Source organism: Lampetra fluviatilis, chromosome 50, assembly GCF_964198595.1.
Source record: "Lampetra fluviatilis chromosome 50, kcLamFluv1.1, whole genome shotgun sequence".
Taxonomy (NCBI): domain Eukaryota; kingdom Metazoa; phylum Chordata; class Hyperoartia; order Petromyzontiformes; family Petromyzontidae; genus Lampetra; species Lampetra fluviatilis.
Window position 1 is genome coordinate 9,759,959 of NC_136324.1, and position 16,301 is coordinate 9,776,259.

The 16,301-nt window shown below is 49.0% G+C and overlaps 1 protein-coding gene across 1 annotated transcript in view; it reads left to right on the plus strand.

The window, feature by feature from the left end:
- Positions 1–13,614, plus strand: part of LOC144948581 (transmembrane protein 181-like) — a 53,019-nt gene extending 39,405 nt beyond the window's left edge. Inside the window, exons 9-18 of the mRNA XM_078878153.1 lie at positions 2,008–2,138; positions 3,144–3,238; positions 4,651–4,708; positions 5,685–5,787; positions 6,611–6,695; positions 7,214–7,296; positions 8,746–8,835; positions 9,425–9,499; positions 10,694–10,775; positions 12,693–13,614. Of these exons, the coding sequence (XP_078734279.1) occupies positions 2,008–2,138; positions 3,144–3,238; positions 4,651–4,708; positions 5,685–5,787; positions 6,611–6,695; positions 7,214–7,296; positions 8,746–8,835; positions 9,425–9,499; positions 10,694–10,758 (785 nt within the window). The 3' untranslated portion in view covers positions 10,759–10,775; positions 12,693–13,614. The remainder of the gene's footprint in view (positions 1–2,007; positions 2,139–3,143; positions 3,239–4,650; positions 4,709–5,684; positions 5,788–6,610; positions 6,696–7,213; positions 7,297–8,745; positions 8,836–9,424; positions 9,500–10,693; positions 10,776–12,692) is intronic.
- Positions 13,615–16,301: the final 2,687 nt, after the last annotated feature.

Sequence of the window (16,301 nt, forward strand, 5' to 3'; positions counted from 1 at the left end):
GGCCGATACCCCCTCCAGTATTGTATGTCCGCGGTTGTGACAACTGTTGCGGAATAAATACGTGTGCCTCAACCCCGGGTGTCCAAGAGTCATCAACGGTATTACACAAGCATGCAGACTTGGTCTCTTGCAATAGGTGTCTATTTGGTGTTGTGGGCACCACGGTGGTGAGAAGTTAAATACCTCACCTCGTATACAGGAGGTTGTGGGTTCGATCCTGACTCTGACGCCTGTATAGTTGGAGTTTGCATGTTCGTCCTCCAGTTTCCCCCCCTACATTTAGAATCAACATCATGCGTTTAGAGTATTTGGCTGCAATAAATTGCCACATAATAAGCCACTTCATCGAGTGATCTTTTGTGGCCAGGTTGCTTCTGAAAATAAGTTACATAGCTCAGTGGGCCTTACCTGGCCAAATAAAAATAGTTGCCAGAAAGGGTAAAGCCTATTCTTCTTTTCATCACTTTGATACCCGCAAAAGAGTCCCTCGATAAAATGGCCATGCATTCAGTTTTGGATAAGGCTGAGATTTTCTACATGCAATGCTGCATACCTTTACATCTTTGTTAAACCTGCTTGTTTTCAGCCAGCACTAATGTGTCTGCTGGAATGGGAGTTCTCATCGTTTACAGATTTGAAATAATCAGAAGGTTTTCTTTCGAATTCAGGCTGGGGTCATCGCAGCCCAGCAACCTTCCAAGACGTATAAAATAAATGCCACTTTGTATGTACATATGTTGAACTTCTTTCACACTATACGGAGCCAACCATGCTAATCGTTAGTGTTGTTAGTCAACAGCGGTTGTCCTATGGAACGGACTCATATGAATGCAGAATTTCTACCCCTGGCTCAGGGCCTGTAACCAGGAGATGAGCACCGCCTCGATGCCAGCGTGTGTGTGTGTGAGATGCCAGGGTGTGTGTGTGTGACGCCAGGGTGTGTGTGTGTGACGCCAGTGTGTGTGTGTGACGCCAGTATGTGTGTGTGTGACGCCAGTGTGTGTGTGTGTGTGTGTGAGATGCCAATGTGTGTGTGTGACGCCAGCGTGTGTGTGTGATGCCAGTGTGTGTGTGTGTGACGCCAGTGTGTGTGACGCCAGTGTGTGTGTGTGTGACGCCAGTGTGTGTGTGTGTGACGCCAGTGTGTTTTTGTGTGACGCCAGTGTATGTGTGTGATGTCAGTGTGTGTGCGTGACGCCAGTGTGTGTGTATGTGACGCCAGTGTGTGTGTGTGACGCCAGTGTGTGTGACGCCAGTGTGTGTGTGTGACGCCAGTGTGTGTGTGTGACGCCAGTGTGTGTGTGTGTGACGCCAGTGTGTGTGTGTGTGTGATGCCAGTGTGTGTGTGACGCCAGTGTGTGTGTGACGCCAGTGTGTGTGTGTGTGACGCCAGTGTGTGTGTGACGCCAGTGTGTGTGTGTGCGACGCCAGTGTGTGTGTGTGTGTGTGACGCCAGTGTGTGTGTGTGTGTGACGCCAGTGTGTGTGTGTGACGCCAGTGTGTGTGTGTGTGACGCCAGTGTGTGTGTGTGACACCAGTGTGTGTGTGTGACGCCAGTGTGTGTGTGTAACGCCATCATGCGTGATGCCAGCGTGTGTGTGATGCCAGCGCATGCGATGCCAGCGAGCGTGTGACACCAGCGAGTGTGTGACACCATCATGTGTGATGCCAGCGTGTGTGTGTGATGCCACCGTGTGTGTGATGCCAGCGAGCGTGTGACGCCAGTGTGTGTGTGTGACGCCAGTGTGTGTGTGTGTGACGCCAGTGTGTGTGTGTGACACCAGTGTGTGTGTGTGACGCCAGTGTGTGTGTGTAACGCCATCATGTGTGATGCCAGCGTGTGTGTGATGCCAGCGGATGCGATGCCAGCGAGCGTGTGACACCAGCGAGTGTGTGACACCATCATGTGTGATGCCAGCGTGTGTGTGTGATGCCACCGTGTGTGTGATGCCAGCGAGCGTGTGACGCCAGTGTGTGTGACGCCAGCGTGTGTGTGCCCCTGCCCAGACCCGTTGTTCCCCGTGTCCTTCGCGCTGCGCAATTGGGTGCCCGTGCTGCTGGACGCTGGCTTCCAGGCCTCCTTCCTCGCCGGCCTGCTCTTGTTCTGGCTGTGCGCCTTCCACGATTTGCTCCTGCAGGTTAGTCTGTTATTATATCATTATAATTGAGCTCGTTCAGCCAGAAAAGCCTCGCTTGATGAAATTCTCTTTCTTTCAGGAGGGTCCTGCCAAGTTTTTTCAGAAGGGTGTGGTGGGGGGGGCAACGTTGCCACCACCACGTGTAATCCGAAAATTAGTCAGTTTCAAGAAATGTTTGAGCTTTGGGATGTTGGGCCGATACCGATTACGTTGTATGGTTTCTTTAGCTATGGGTGGGAACTGCCAGCGAGAGAACAAACCCCGCGCAGAAAGAAACCCGAGTCGGGAATCGAACCCATTCCCTTCCTTCTGTTAGGGGCAAATGTTACCACTGCACGATGCTACTTGCGCCCAGTCTGCCTCTAGCGCGGTCGTGAATTTCTCTCCGATGGGTCGTGCAGTTGCGTGCGTGGATGCGTCTTCAGCAGAGATGAGCATCTCTGAAGTGCCGAGTTCCTTTTAAAACCAAAATGTTTCTCGTGTTACTGATCCCGCTTTCATGTCTACTGGCCGAGTTCGCCCTTGAAACAAGAGCTTCTTAGCTCAAGTGGGAAAAAAAAACCTTCTGATTTGATGGCAGGTGATGACAGGCTGAGTCAACTTTGACTGTGAGTTGACCGCTCTCAGCACATTGCCACCAAGTAGCTGCTGCAACCCACAGCAGGGACAGCGAATGGATACGAGTCGTGCAATTTCACCACATTTTGGCCACGCTTAATCCGGAACTGGTGAGCCAACTTTTGTTCCCAGAAATTAATTTAGTTTAATATTGAGTTATGTTATGTTTACGCGACTGTTTTTGTTTTCTTCGGTGATGTGGTCGTGTTTTTCGCATTAACTATTATTTTTTTCCAACTGGTTAGCTTTCAACTCTGCTTTCTATTTGCTTCGTTGTTATACTTTATTTTTACGTGATTGCTTTTTAAATTTTGGTGACCCCCGCTACCAGTCGGTCACTTGCAAGCGGGACTAATAAAAATACCATCTTGAAATGCGCCCTCGCAGCCCAACCGCCGGTGCTTCCTGGGCTTCTACTTGCCGAAGCTGGTGATCGTGGGGCCCATGTGGCTCCTGGCGCTCACCCTGGGTGTCTGGAGGATGTACGTAGTACCGCGCACCAGATAAACAGCGACAGGAAAGGGCCCCACATGAGCCTCAGCGTAAATAAGCAGACAAGACGCCTCCTTCCCCGTATCCTCATTTCACGCCGTAGATGCCTTTCTTGAAAAGTGCTGCGTTGAGCAAAAAAACGCATCAAGCGAGGAATTTCTATATACACATTACAGGGCATAAATAAGTGAAAATAAAACAAATGTATCCATAGTAGTTTTTTTTTGGGTTAGATCGCGTAAATATAAATGTGTCGTTAAACCCACCACCACCACCCGACACAGCCAATTAGTAAGTTTGTCACTTAAATAAAAAGTGCCAATAAGCAGTTCAGCACTCCGGTGTGTTGGAGAGTAAACCCACAACATTTACAATTCGCGTACCCTGCCGACGTTACGTTGGTAATTACAATCAGCCTCATCAGGCGACAGCCAGCCAATTGTAGCCCAAAAACCTCTTTTGGATAATATTGGTTGCAAAAGCCTACGTGTTAAAATTGCAAATTTTAATTACATTTGTTCTATTAAATCAGCCTGCAGTCATCCCCATGGCCAGACAAAGAACTGAGATGATAGACGCCACTGCCTACTGTATCATTCCGCGTGTGTACCCAGAATTCCCGTACCACTGAGCCGCGCAGCTCAAGAAAGTAGTTAGTCATCGACAGCTCAGAAACGCATTATAACAACGGGGCGTGTTCTGCGTTGTATCTAAAGTGTTCCCAAATAGAAGAGCTGCGCTATTGCCAAAACCGGTGTAAACAAGCGTTAAGCAAGGACTTACCATTAAAGTATTTTTTACGCATCTCATCAGCTTCGGCACAAACTCTGGATCGGTTTTGACATCAGTGTGTCATCAGTAGAGTCAGGCTTGCTTGGAATACTCCCAGATAGTTTTTTTTAATATCAGATGTTAACTACCTCACCTGGTGTACAGGAGGTTGTGGGTTCGATCTCGACTTTGACGTCTGCTGTATATTTGGCATGTCTGTCTTCCCCGTGGTTGTGTGGATTTTTCTCCGGGTTCTCTGGTTTTTCCCACCACATTTAGAAAACAGGAGTTGAGAATATTTGACTGCTATACATTTTCACGTGATAAGCCGCTTCATTGAGCTATCATTTGTGATAGCCAGGTCGCTTCTAAAAAAATAGCTACATAGCTCAGTGGGCCTTACCTGGTAAAATAAAAAAAAATAGTTTAGTTTTAAGTTTAGGAATAAGGCCAGCCACCCCGGTAATAAAATTACAGCGGGTGAATTAATTGTGAAATACACACCACCGCTTCACAGTGGACGTAAGAAAGCCTGTGACGTCATTTGGAAAAGAGTAGGCCATTGTGTGCTGGCGTCATCGAATTTGTGTGTGTGCCACCCCGTGACGCCACTTGTGTTGATTTTCTGCAGCGTCAACGAGAACTACGACCCGTCGTACCACTATAGGGTGGACGCCGGGGTGTTCCTGGTGAGTGTGAGCACTCGGCATTCGCCAGATGAACCGGTATGCACTTCAGCCGTGCCCCTGTGCGTGTGAACATCGACCGTTGGGGGGAAACAAAGGTGGCCGGGCGTGGTACTGGCCATGCCAACCCCCCCCCCCCCCTCATGTGCCGTGCTGGCCTTCATAGATAGGTGCCCACTAACAACGGTCTGTTATGGCTTTATGGGGGATCTTAGCCTTTGTGCCGTAGCGGAGAGGCGAGCACTGGTGATGCATCTGCCAGCCATCATCGTCAACCCATATCACCTGTGGGTCTTAAAAACTAAAACTAAACTGTTTATTTATTTATTTTACCAGGTAAGGCCCACTGAGCTATATAGCTCTTTTTTAGAAGCAACCTGGCTATCATAAATGATAACTCAACCAAATGGATTATCATGTGGACATTTATAGCAGCCAAATAATCTAAACGCATGTTTCTAAATGTCGAGGGAAAAGCCAGGGCTGGGATAAAACCCACGACCTGTATACCAGGCGTGGGGGTTAACATCTCGCCACCGGGGCACCGTGCTCTCTTGCCAGTGACACTTCACGTGGCCTCACAGTGCTTTCAGACCAGCACTTTTCCAGTGGTGACATCACCGTCACTCAGGGTTGAACGGCGACTGTGGTTGTGTGTGCGTGCGTGGGAAGCGGTAGTGCAACGGTTGGGATGGTGCACTACGAACCTGGCGACCTGAGTTCGATTCCCACTCATGGCCAACACCAGTGAATCGGTCCTGGGCCTCCACTAGGTCGACTCAGCCTCATATGAGTACCTGGTGCGATGTGTAAACATCGCCACTGGGGAGACAAAGGCGGCCGGGCGTGGCGCTTGATACCCATCCCCTCGCGTGCCGTGCCGGCCTTCATAGTTGCTACTCGCTAACAGCACTTGCCCCAGTAGTATGTCAAGGCTATACGGAGGACGTTTGTATTCGTGCGTGTCACCTGTCGACAGGCCCTCAAAGTGGTTTTCTTTTTCCTGGGCGGCCTCTACCTGTGCTACATCGCCATGCTCGTGGGACGCTCCTTCAGGCAGCTCAAGCAGACCAACTATCACGGTGAGCGCTGCCAACCTCCCTGCACGTGGCCATCCGGGCAGCCGCCCCCCGCTCGGTTGACGGAGCATTCCCCGTGCTCTTGGAAATTGCTCTGTGCTTAATTTTATTTCGCAGCACTTAGCGTCAGATCAAAACAGGCCCAAAGAGGCTTCAAATGTCACGATGACCTCTCTAAAATTGCAATGTGTAAGCCTTGGATTATGAGTCGCTGTAAGCGAAGGTTGAGTTTTTAAGGTTTTGCACAGGAGACGATGCGTTTTCTCACCCAACCCCACATTCCACGTTCTGAGGGCCGGCGTGCCTCAGTGCGTAACCTCCACTATTGGCTTCGCACAAAGTGGCACTAATTTTAGCAACCCCAGGGGGATGACGGGCTGAGCCAACCCCTAAGCGGGATTTGAGAACTTTTTTTATTTTACCAGGTAAGGCCCAATCGACTATTGGCTATTTTTCAGAAGCGACCTGGCCACAAATGATAGCTCAACAAAGTGGCTTATCACGTGGAGATTTATAGCAGCAAAATACTCTAAACGTGCAGGGGAAAAACGGAGGACCCGGAGAATAATCCCTACGACCACGGGGAGAGAGAGAGTCGTACAAACTCCAAATATACAGCAGGCGTCAAGGTTGGGATCGAATCCATGACCTGTATGCCAGGCGAGTGATTCCACGCTGGAGAGTAAGAAACGTGTGGAGCGTGTGCTGTGACGATACCGATTCCTCCGTGGTCGTAGCTGCTGGACATCTGTGAAAAAGAACGTCATTACTCATCAGATTCCTCCAGGCTAAATAGAGATTCTGCTGCTGCTGCTGCTGTGTGCAGGCAAGGATTCCATGATACAGGTGCTCATCCCAAACCTACGCCTCAAGTTCCTCACCGTCTTCACCTTCATCGTCCTGGCCATCAGGTGAGCCCATCGCCCACCTTCACCCAACCCGTGCTGACCTGTGTGGTGAAGTATGGTGAAATGACCCCCCTTGATTCGCACACCATAGGGGGAGGCCCCCTTATCCAGCAGCGGATTAACACAAGGGCTGTGCATGCACAAAACGTGAACTGGCTGGGTCAGTTTTCGGGTTCGGAAGGTTGCAAGTTCAAAAACACCGGACAGCGATTAACTCGGACCATCAGCATTCGGACAGCATTATCGCAGTGTACAATTATCATTACACGCAACATTATCGCTGCTAGCTTCATTACACGCAACATTATCGCTGCTTTCTTCATTACGTACAGCATCATCGCAGCTAGTGACAGGATCATCGCTGTGTGATGACAAACAGCGTTAACTTCACTGTGCTGTGTTTGCAGAAGTCACGTTGTACACTAGCGGTGTATTCTCATTGGGGAGAGCCGTCCGCTCAGCTTGCTGCATACAATGGCCGCAACCTGCCGACTGCGATTCTGTTTTTGCTGTGACCGCAGCTTCGCCATCCTCTTCCTGAGGTTTGGGATTCATGGCCTCCAGGACAACTTTGTCGCTGAGCTCTCCACGCACTACAAGAACTATATCCTCTTGCCGAACGAAGCGTTAATCGATTGCCACTCCGCGGTGCCATGCTGTGCGGTTCTGCGCAAAAGAAGCATTATTGTTTTGCTTCAAACATTTTACTCCAGTTGTCCTTTTGGCGTCATCATGAATAATGCGTCATAACTTATTACCGTCGGTGTTCGCCCCATTATTATTATTATCACGTGAGGCCGCTGCGAAGGCACTGTGTGTCACGGTCTGCAGTAGTTTTACTCATATGGGGCAACGTCGCTATGTGTGACTCTCGATTCGAGTTATTTGCGGGTAATTTCAAATGTTAGCAAATGCGGACCACGACGCCGACACACAAGAGCCTACACTTTTCGAATGACGTTGCCTGGATCTTTAACATCCGCTCTGAAGCGGACGGCCCACGTATTGTATGGTTATATGCACCCACAGTGATAACCAGCGCAGCCTATTTGACCTCATGCCATGCCATGATCAAACCACGAACCTCTGCTATTAGCGGCGAACTTTACTATCGCTGGGCCACGTCACCAACTCCTCTACAGTCTTAATATATTTGTAACTGGATAACAAGCTGTGTGCAATATCATTGTGCCAAACAACAGCCCTGATGATGCGGTGTTACAAAACTACTGCTTGAAGTCACTTCAGGAGCTTTGTAGCCACATGACGTCATGCACCTTCCCACATGGCCCGCAAAGAGCTTTTATGCCGTAAACCAAAAAATGTTCACCCTCAAGAGCTGGAATATGGCAAAACCAAGGATAGGATCCTTACCTATAAACATCTGGCTGTTTACCAGGATTGTTGTTGTTTAAAGCAAGTCGGGAACTGCTGATGAGGCACTGAATGAACAAACCGGTCCAGAGTTTGCTTGTTTCGAACCAATGCCGTTAAAAAAGAAATCACCATGATAAGGCCAGGTGACCAATGAGTTGCGTACCAAAAATACTTTTTTTATGTGGAGGGACAAAGATGGGAAGAAATAGAATTGTTATTTTATATATATATATGATCCTGAGTTCGATTCTTGACTCGGGACACCTTTTGATACGTTTCTTCCCCAGTTCACCATGGGTTTCCTCCGGGCTCTCGAGTTTCATCCCAATAGTTAAAAACGTAGAGTCTCATTGGTGTTGGCCAAGCTTTCCAATGCAGGACCTTCCTGAAAAAAAAGTGTTCAGCCTCGGTGTGGCTTTCCTGGGTGAACAAGTTATTAATCAACTATAAATGAACGATTTTTTTTTATTTTACCAGGTAAGGCCCACTGAGCTATGTAGCTTTATTTCACAAGCGACCTGGCCACAAATTAGAGATCAACGAAGTAACTAATAATGTGGAAATGTATAGCAGACAAATATTCTACAAACACTCGTTCCCAAATGTGGGATCCCAATTGAGTAACAACTCTTAGCCACCGTGGCATAACAGGTGCCTGGCCTTAACCGCGGACCACCCGCAGAGTTCCTCACCTTCTTTGCCGTGCTCAACTTCTACATGTACACGCTGGCCTTCGTCTACTCTCCATCCAAGTTCGCCGCGAGCGGTAAGGACGCTCGACCGAGTCGCCCATCTTCCCGCTCACACGAGCGAGCGACGGCTGAGCCGGTGGTGAAATCTGAGAATTTCCACCACTGCGCTCAGGGCAACCCCAATGGAAGGAGGGGGGGTAGGGGGGGGGCTGAGCTTGTTGACTCTTTTTCAAGAGGGTCCTGCCACACGTTATCGCAGTAGGTGGCGGCGGCGCTGCTGTGTGTGGGATCCCAATTGAGTTATTTGTAGCGTGATTTTCTTCAGCATCGGGATGTTTGGCCAATACCAGTTACATTGTGTTTTTTTGTTGTTAAATATAACTCAGCATTTCAAACCTGTAGCCTTTGTAGAATGTGAATTGACAGGCCTGGCACAACCCAGTGAGTGACATCCACCGATGTAATTAAAGGGCTTCTTGAGCTTGGCCAGGCAGAACAGGGGGGAGAGCAAACAAACCCCTCACGGAAAAGTACCCGAGCCATGAGCTGAACCCAGGCCCTCCTTGCTGCGAGGTGCAAGCGTTACCACTGCACCAGCCTGCCGCCCCGCAACGTAGGGAGTGACTGCGACCGCACTGTGAAGTCTCCGCTGTTTATTCCCAGAGTATGGCCAAGACGAGAACGCTCAGCCCATGCTGAGGCGGTCGTACTCCCTGCGCAGCTCATCCATCAAACCAGGTGCCCACACACACACACATAGCACGTGGTGCCCACACACACAGCGCTCGGTGCCGTCCGCGTCGTTGGTCCCGTTCTGTCCTAGAGGTTCTTTCCCAACGGCAGCAGCGACGCAGCCCAGCAGTGGCGTGTTGGTCGCTCGTTTACAGAGGCTCGCCGTGGCTAGGAGATGTTGCCTCCCTTCCCTGGTGTAGAGGAGGTCGTGGGTTCCATCCTGACCCTGATGCCTCTTGTACAGTGGGAGTTTGCATGTCTCTCCCTACACATCACATGTTGAATCAACATGCATTGAGAGTTTTTTGCTGCTATAAATTCCACAATGATAAGACACTTCGTTGACCTATCATTTGTGGGCTGGTCGCATCTGCAAAAGAGGTAAATCGCTCAGTGGGCCTTATCTGGTCAAATAAAATGTCGTGTCGTTTTAGGTTTAAGAATCCCGCAGGCCACCCCGTTAATAAAATTACCGCAGGTGAATTCACTGTGAAATACACGGCACCTGCTTCACAGTGGACGTAAGAAATCCTGTGAAGTAATTTTGCAAAAGAGTAGGCCATTGTGTGCTGGCGTCATCGTACGAATTTTTCACATTTTAAAAAAATGCATCACGAATTAGTTTGTTGGGATGATGCATCGGAACACCACCCTCCGCTGTGAACACTTGGCAGGACCCTCCTGAATAACAGTCTTGAGACACGTTGAGCCTTTCCTGGGTAAACAAGTTTCATAATAATAACAATAATAATCTCATCAGGTCTTGCAAGCTAAGCGGTGTTGTGCCTGGATCGTGCCTGAACGATTGACCCACAATGCACAGCAGACTTGTATAGGCGACTGTGGGGCTGCATGGTGAGCAGCAGATGGCAGAGCAGCAATATTCATTGCTGTACTGTACTTCTGCACTTGCCACCTATGCTCCCCACCTTCACCAACCCTCACCGACCAGCTTGGTGAAGTACGGTAAAATAACCGCCATGAGCCACACGGCGTGGGGAAGCCTTCATCCAGCAGTGGATTGACCATGGCGCTGTGCTCGTGCACACACGTGCAGTTGAATTTGTACAATGTTTGGATACCCCCTTTCAGTGGAAGTGATATTACATTTCAAAGAAAGTTGTTAAACCTCTAAAACGTTTAAACTGTGACGTGTAGCTTGGCGGTAACGTTGTGACGCTGTCTGGCTGCTGCATGCAGGAGACGCTTTGGGAGGAAACTCTGCCTTCCCGCTCATGTTGTTGACGGACGAAGAGGAAGTGTGAAGCCAGCGGGACGTGTGGTGGGTTCGTGATGGCGCTGCACGCCCAACGGCGCATCTACCACCCCGCTGCACGCCAGACCAGCAGCATAATCACACGGCCTACGTGTGTCTGTGCCTATGTGTGCGTGTGAGCGGTAGTGTAGTGGCTAGCACGCTCTGCTATGAACCTGGCGACCCGCGTTCGATTCCCGCTCACGGCAAACACCGGTGACGATTATCTGAACTGATCCTGAGCCTCCCCTAGATCGACTCGGCCTCAAATGAGTACCTGGTGCGGTGTGTAAACATCGCCGCTAGGGAGACAAAAAGCGGCCGGGCGTGGTGTTGGCCACCCACCCCCTCGTGTGCCGTGCCAGCCTTTATAGGTGCTCGCTAACAGCACTTGCCCCTACAGTCTGTTAACGCTATACGAGGGATCTTTATATTTGTCTTTGTGTGACCCCGTGGCCATACACGCACGTCGGCTTGTTTCTGGGCGTCTACGGCTCTGGGAAGCCCACAGCGGGCGCGCGCCTGTTGCGGTGTGGTCCACGACACGACTTTGTTCTGACGAGTCCAGTGCCGAGTCCAGTGGCCGAGCGCGATGAGCTTGGGCCCTGGTGCAAGGGAATGAATGGGATCCCCTGTCCAATTCCCCTCTTCTTCGTGGGCCCTCAGGCCCTTGGGCCCCGATGCAGTTGCACTGCCTGTAGGCTCGCCAGCAGCACCGCTGGATAACGCCGCCCCACCATCGCGCCACTCAGGCTGCCAGCTCCAGTTATTCAGACGCAGCACTGCATTAAACACCTCCTAGCCGCCCCCCCTCTCTCCCCCCCCCCCCCCCATTAATTAAACCTGTTCATTTAAATAGTTAAGCAGACAACGCACATTCTTCCCGTGCCTGTCCCTCCACGTATTATTACACGTCGTTTTACACGTCCCATCAGCCGTATGGCATTCTGGGAGTGCATCATTTCAGCAGCATTGGTTTGACACAAATAAACTCTGCGGACTGGTTTTCACATTTATTGTCTTATCAGCAGTCAGGCTTCCTCACACCAGTGCTGGTGAACTGCCGAATGTTTATAGGCAAGCACGTGGGCCCTAGTTGGATGCAAGACTATACCATGCATAGCGCACGTTCTTTTCATGTGTAAAGCGCAATGTATAATTTATAAACGCAGGTGCCGCAAATAAGTAGCCAGCCTTTACAGGGAAGATAATTTGCACCGCTGGCTCAGGGCCATAAGTAAAAGATGAGCACTGCCCCACGTGAGAGTGGGAAAACAATTTAGACTTTAAGAACCAAAGTGGTTTCTTGCTCCAGTCAGCAGCGTTAGCGGCGCGCATCTCATTACAGCTCTACACCAGTGGTGTAAATCCCCATTCGTCTGATGGTGGAGAGTTTATTTAGAGGACAACCACTGTTGGCCTCTCTACGAAGTGGAGTTTATTTTATCAATCCTACAGGGATAATGGACTGAGTGAAACCCATAACCAGGATTTGAACTCGTGAAGCCTTCTCTGAGCACAAGCTGATCGCTCTCTCCTGCTAGGCCACCTCTGCTGGCTACAGCTGCGACTTTAAATTGGGATGTGTTGAAACTATCCCAGATAAACTCTCTCAATGGGTGGAGATTACCCCTTGTGAGTCATTACAGATATCGCTCAATTTACCAAAGGGATGCGGTTCTTCAAAGAACACGCTTAAAATATGTTTTTAAATGGGAACGGCTTTTCCCATTAATTTAATACGAAAGGTTAGGGATGTGTTTCGGACAGTCATTCCAACTCTACTCCCAACGGAAAATTTGACACCTATATGACTTTTCACCAAAAAAATAACAAAGAACTTCAATATTAAAAAGATTGACTAATAATGAATTTAAAGCTAAAATAATTCACCTTTTCAGGGAACTCACCAAAATATCTGCTGCATGTTGGAATGACTGGCAGGGCGATGTGGCGGCGTTACTGCTGCCACTGCAGGGACACCGTGACGCTGCCGCGGATGGATGACGACGCAGCCTCCCGGGTGCTTCGTGTTTCATCTCACAGCATATGTCGGAGTGAAATTTAATTCACCGAACGTTCATAAATCGGGGGATACCTGTACTGCAAGAAAATATTTACCCATTAGCTCCGCTTGCCATGTCATTTGAGTTGCCCACAGTAATTGCTGGCAGCATGGCAGCCGCCATCGAAGGGCATCAGCACCATTCGCCTCATGCTGTTGCCCCCTGCTCTGCCCAGTGTTGATGACGTCGCTCCGGCGATTGTCATAACCCAGCCTCGATGTCGTGCAGCGCTCTGCTCGAGTGGCTGTGTGCGCCCTGACCAAATCAGCATAAATACTGTACACCAAATCTTGTCGGTGCGAAGCTAAGCATGGTTTAACAAGCCTGGTTACTGCTTGATTCGGTGACCACCGGCACCTTCAATATGCTGTAGGCAATGTGCGAGGTGTACGGCAACGGATGATTTAATCTATCTATGCAGAGCCTTGAGCGTTATTCGTCCCGCATGTGTGGGTGGGACTTCTCCGGCTAATCTGTTTTTTCTCACACACGTGCCACTCGTGAATGGTATTGGCTAACCATCTCAATGTTATAGGACCCTCATGAAGAGAGTGTTGAGACTCTGTGAGGCTTTGCTGGGCAATTGGCATGATTATAATAGCACATGTAGGTTTGTGGAATGCAGCTGCTTGCCTATGCAGTATTCAGAAGCTCCGAGCTCGGGGGATAACTGCTGTGAATGGGAAATTAACTCAAGCACACGCTATTTGTTTCCATTATTGATGTTCTCTTGACAAGTTACATTTATTTAAAAATGTACGAGATAACCTTCCCAACTAATGTCCACATTTTAACCCTTATCGTACTATATGTAAACCATTTATTTTTTATTCCAAATGTCAATACTGCACTGTGTCCCTGGTATATGGGGCGTCAACTCTGTCCCAGAGTATCGTCCGCCATGCATTATTAAAATGTATCAGATCTGACCAAGATCCGACCGTGTCCAATCATGTCCATCCAGTGCTCTGTGAGATGCATTGGCTTCTGGTTGCCGAACAAATACATAAGGTCGCACTCATTACACAAGAAGTGCTTTCCAATAATGAATCACAATACCTTACTGATCTCGTCACACGAACTCCGGTCATCCTCGCAGCGGCTTTTGGCTAACCATCGAACAAAGACGGTCACTGCATTGCGCGCTTTCAGATGCACTTCTGGGGCTGTCTGGAATGCTCTTCCGATATTAGGAAGATATTAGGAGCTATGCACTTTTAAATCTAAATTGAAAACGTATTTCTTTCGAAGTGTTGTCCTTCCTCCTCGCCTACGATTAGCATGGTTAGCTACGTACGGTGCGAAATAAGTTCCTGATACATACATCAGGCCGAGCACAATTCATGTCTTACAATTGCAAGATGTTTATCGGTGAATTACATTTACAGCTGACTTGTGTCTTGTCATCCCCATTCCAGCGGGAGGATTGGTCAAGTCCGGTCCATTATTGCGATCCGCTGTGGTCAGATTCACATCCAAACGCCGTTCTATTCCACAAAGAACAGAGCTGCATGGGTGTGTGGATGCTCCATTGTGGCTGCAGCTTTGCCTGTAATAAAATAGACGCCGTTCTGTTTCACCACACCAGACTTAAAATCACACTTCAATCCATCAGCCTGTGGGCCTTGTGAGACCAGTGATTTCCAGCAGCATTGAAGCAGGCAAACTGGGTCGGTTTGGGCTTTCTGAGTCTCATCATTTGAGTGTGCCTCGTTTAGCAAATGCTACTGGATCGTCTGCTGTCAGGCAATTGTTCTTCACAAACCCACAATGCACCATCAATGTATATAATACATGTGTACAGTGTTGCTTTGTAATTAATCGCTTGCAATTCGGCAGTTGGAGCAGGTAGGCGACGTCTCTCTCCGTGAACAGCCGTGGCAGGGATTTAACTTTACCCAGTGGGCTCAAATGTGCCGGGCAGAGCGAACCCGACGCCGGCCGTGTTTTTGTTCCGTGAGCTCGGGTGAATAATACGCAAGTGGGAATGTGCGGGTGCTGTCTGAACCCCGCGCACTGCATGGGCACTTCTAGCTGCGGTGGGGACCAGGTTTGGCAAATGGGCACTCGCTGTACGGTAACGAGCAAGTGTGAATTAAACGTTTTCAAAGTTGTGGTGCTCCCTAGGAAAGAGGGAAATTGCAGTCTGCTGACGACGAGAAAGCGATTTAAACTCTTGATGCGGGATAATTAATTCTCACTCCTGGTTGCCGGCTTTAATGTGAACATGTTAAGGCTCGTTTGTCTTTGTACATTTGAAAATGACCCACCGCTAAATAGTGGAAAAAGCCGTGGGTAATCAGTTATCCAGGTGTAACATAGATAAGCACGTTCAATGGGATCCACTTGTCACGAGTTGTAATTGCTTGGAGGCCAGCGAACAAGACGTATTGTGTTCTCAATCCAGTTACCCCTTGGATTGCAGTTCTTACAAAATGTCTTTGTGCAAAAGTTATTTGAAGACGTAATTAAATGTAGTGCAGATAAAAGCTGTGACTCGGTGTTTTGTGGAGGTCCTACATTGTAGAGGACAAATTTACATCCTGAGCACAACGCATTGGAGATTTTTTCCTCCACTGTTGGTGAGACATTGGCACGCTTTCAACAAATGCGGACATTTGCCCGTGTGTGAATTAGCCACCCTCGCACTGTGGGCCAGACTCTAGGTTTATTTGGGTAGAGTGGCGTTGCAAAATGGACATTGCCGACAAAACGGTTTGTCCATCTCGAAAAGTTGAGGAAAACCGAAACTGTGGATGGCAAGAAGGATTTTAACGCAAGCCGTTTTTAGCTGCCAAAGGAATAGCGCTCAGTTGTTTTCTGTTCCGTGGATTGCATCGCCTACAGAATCGTTGCAGCCATTGCCCGCACAGCAGTGCGTGCAGGGCACCTGCATTGCTGTGGCGAACATTTTAAAATAAGTTTTTCAGGATTGATGAAAGACGATCCCTGACTCAATTGAATCAGATTTTTTTTTCAAAGGGTGTAGAGAGCCGTGAAGCTTACAGTGAGGGCGTGTTGTTCACGAGGCCCAACGCGGGTAGCTCCAGCCCCGTCAGGTGCTACACGCGCTCATGAACGTGTCTTAAGATGCGCGTGAAACAAACGAAAGTTGATTTCAATGGTATACATCGGTCTCATGTACGTTAACTCTTGAAATGTATAAAAATGTACACAAAAATACAATTGGAAATGCTATCACTTTAGAATCAATAATCGAGTCAAACGACTATCAATTTATCTATACTGTATTGGTTTAACCCAAATGTATATAGTGGTGTCGAATTGTAACCGCATCTCAAGAAGCTGTAGGGAAACGGTGCGAGTGCATAACTGTAGAGGGAGGCAGTCATGGCCGGGCTAAAAATGTCTTCAGCCTGGACTTGTCATGGGGCCGAGCGCCCACATATCACGGGGGGCGAGCAGAGGAGAATGAGCGACCTCCCACTGCGAACAAGGCCTTCAAACAAAAGCCATCAAACTTACA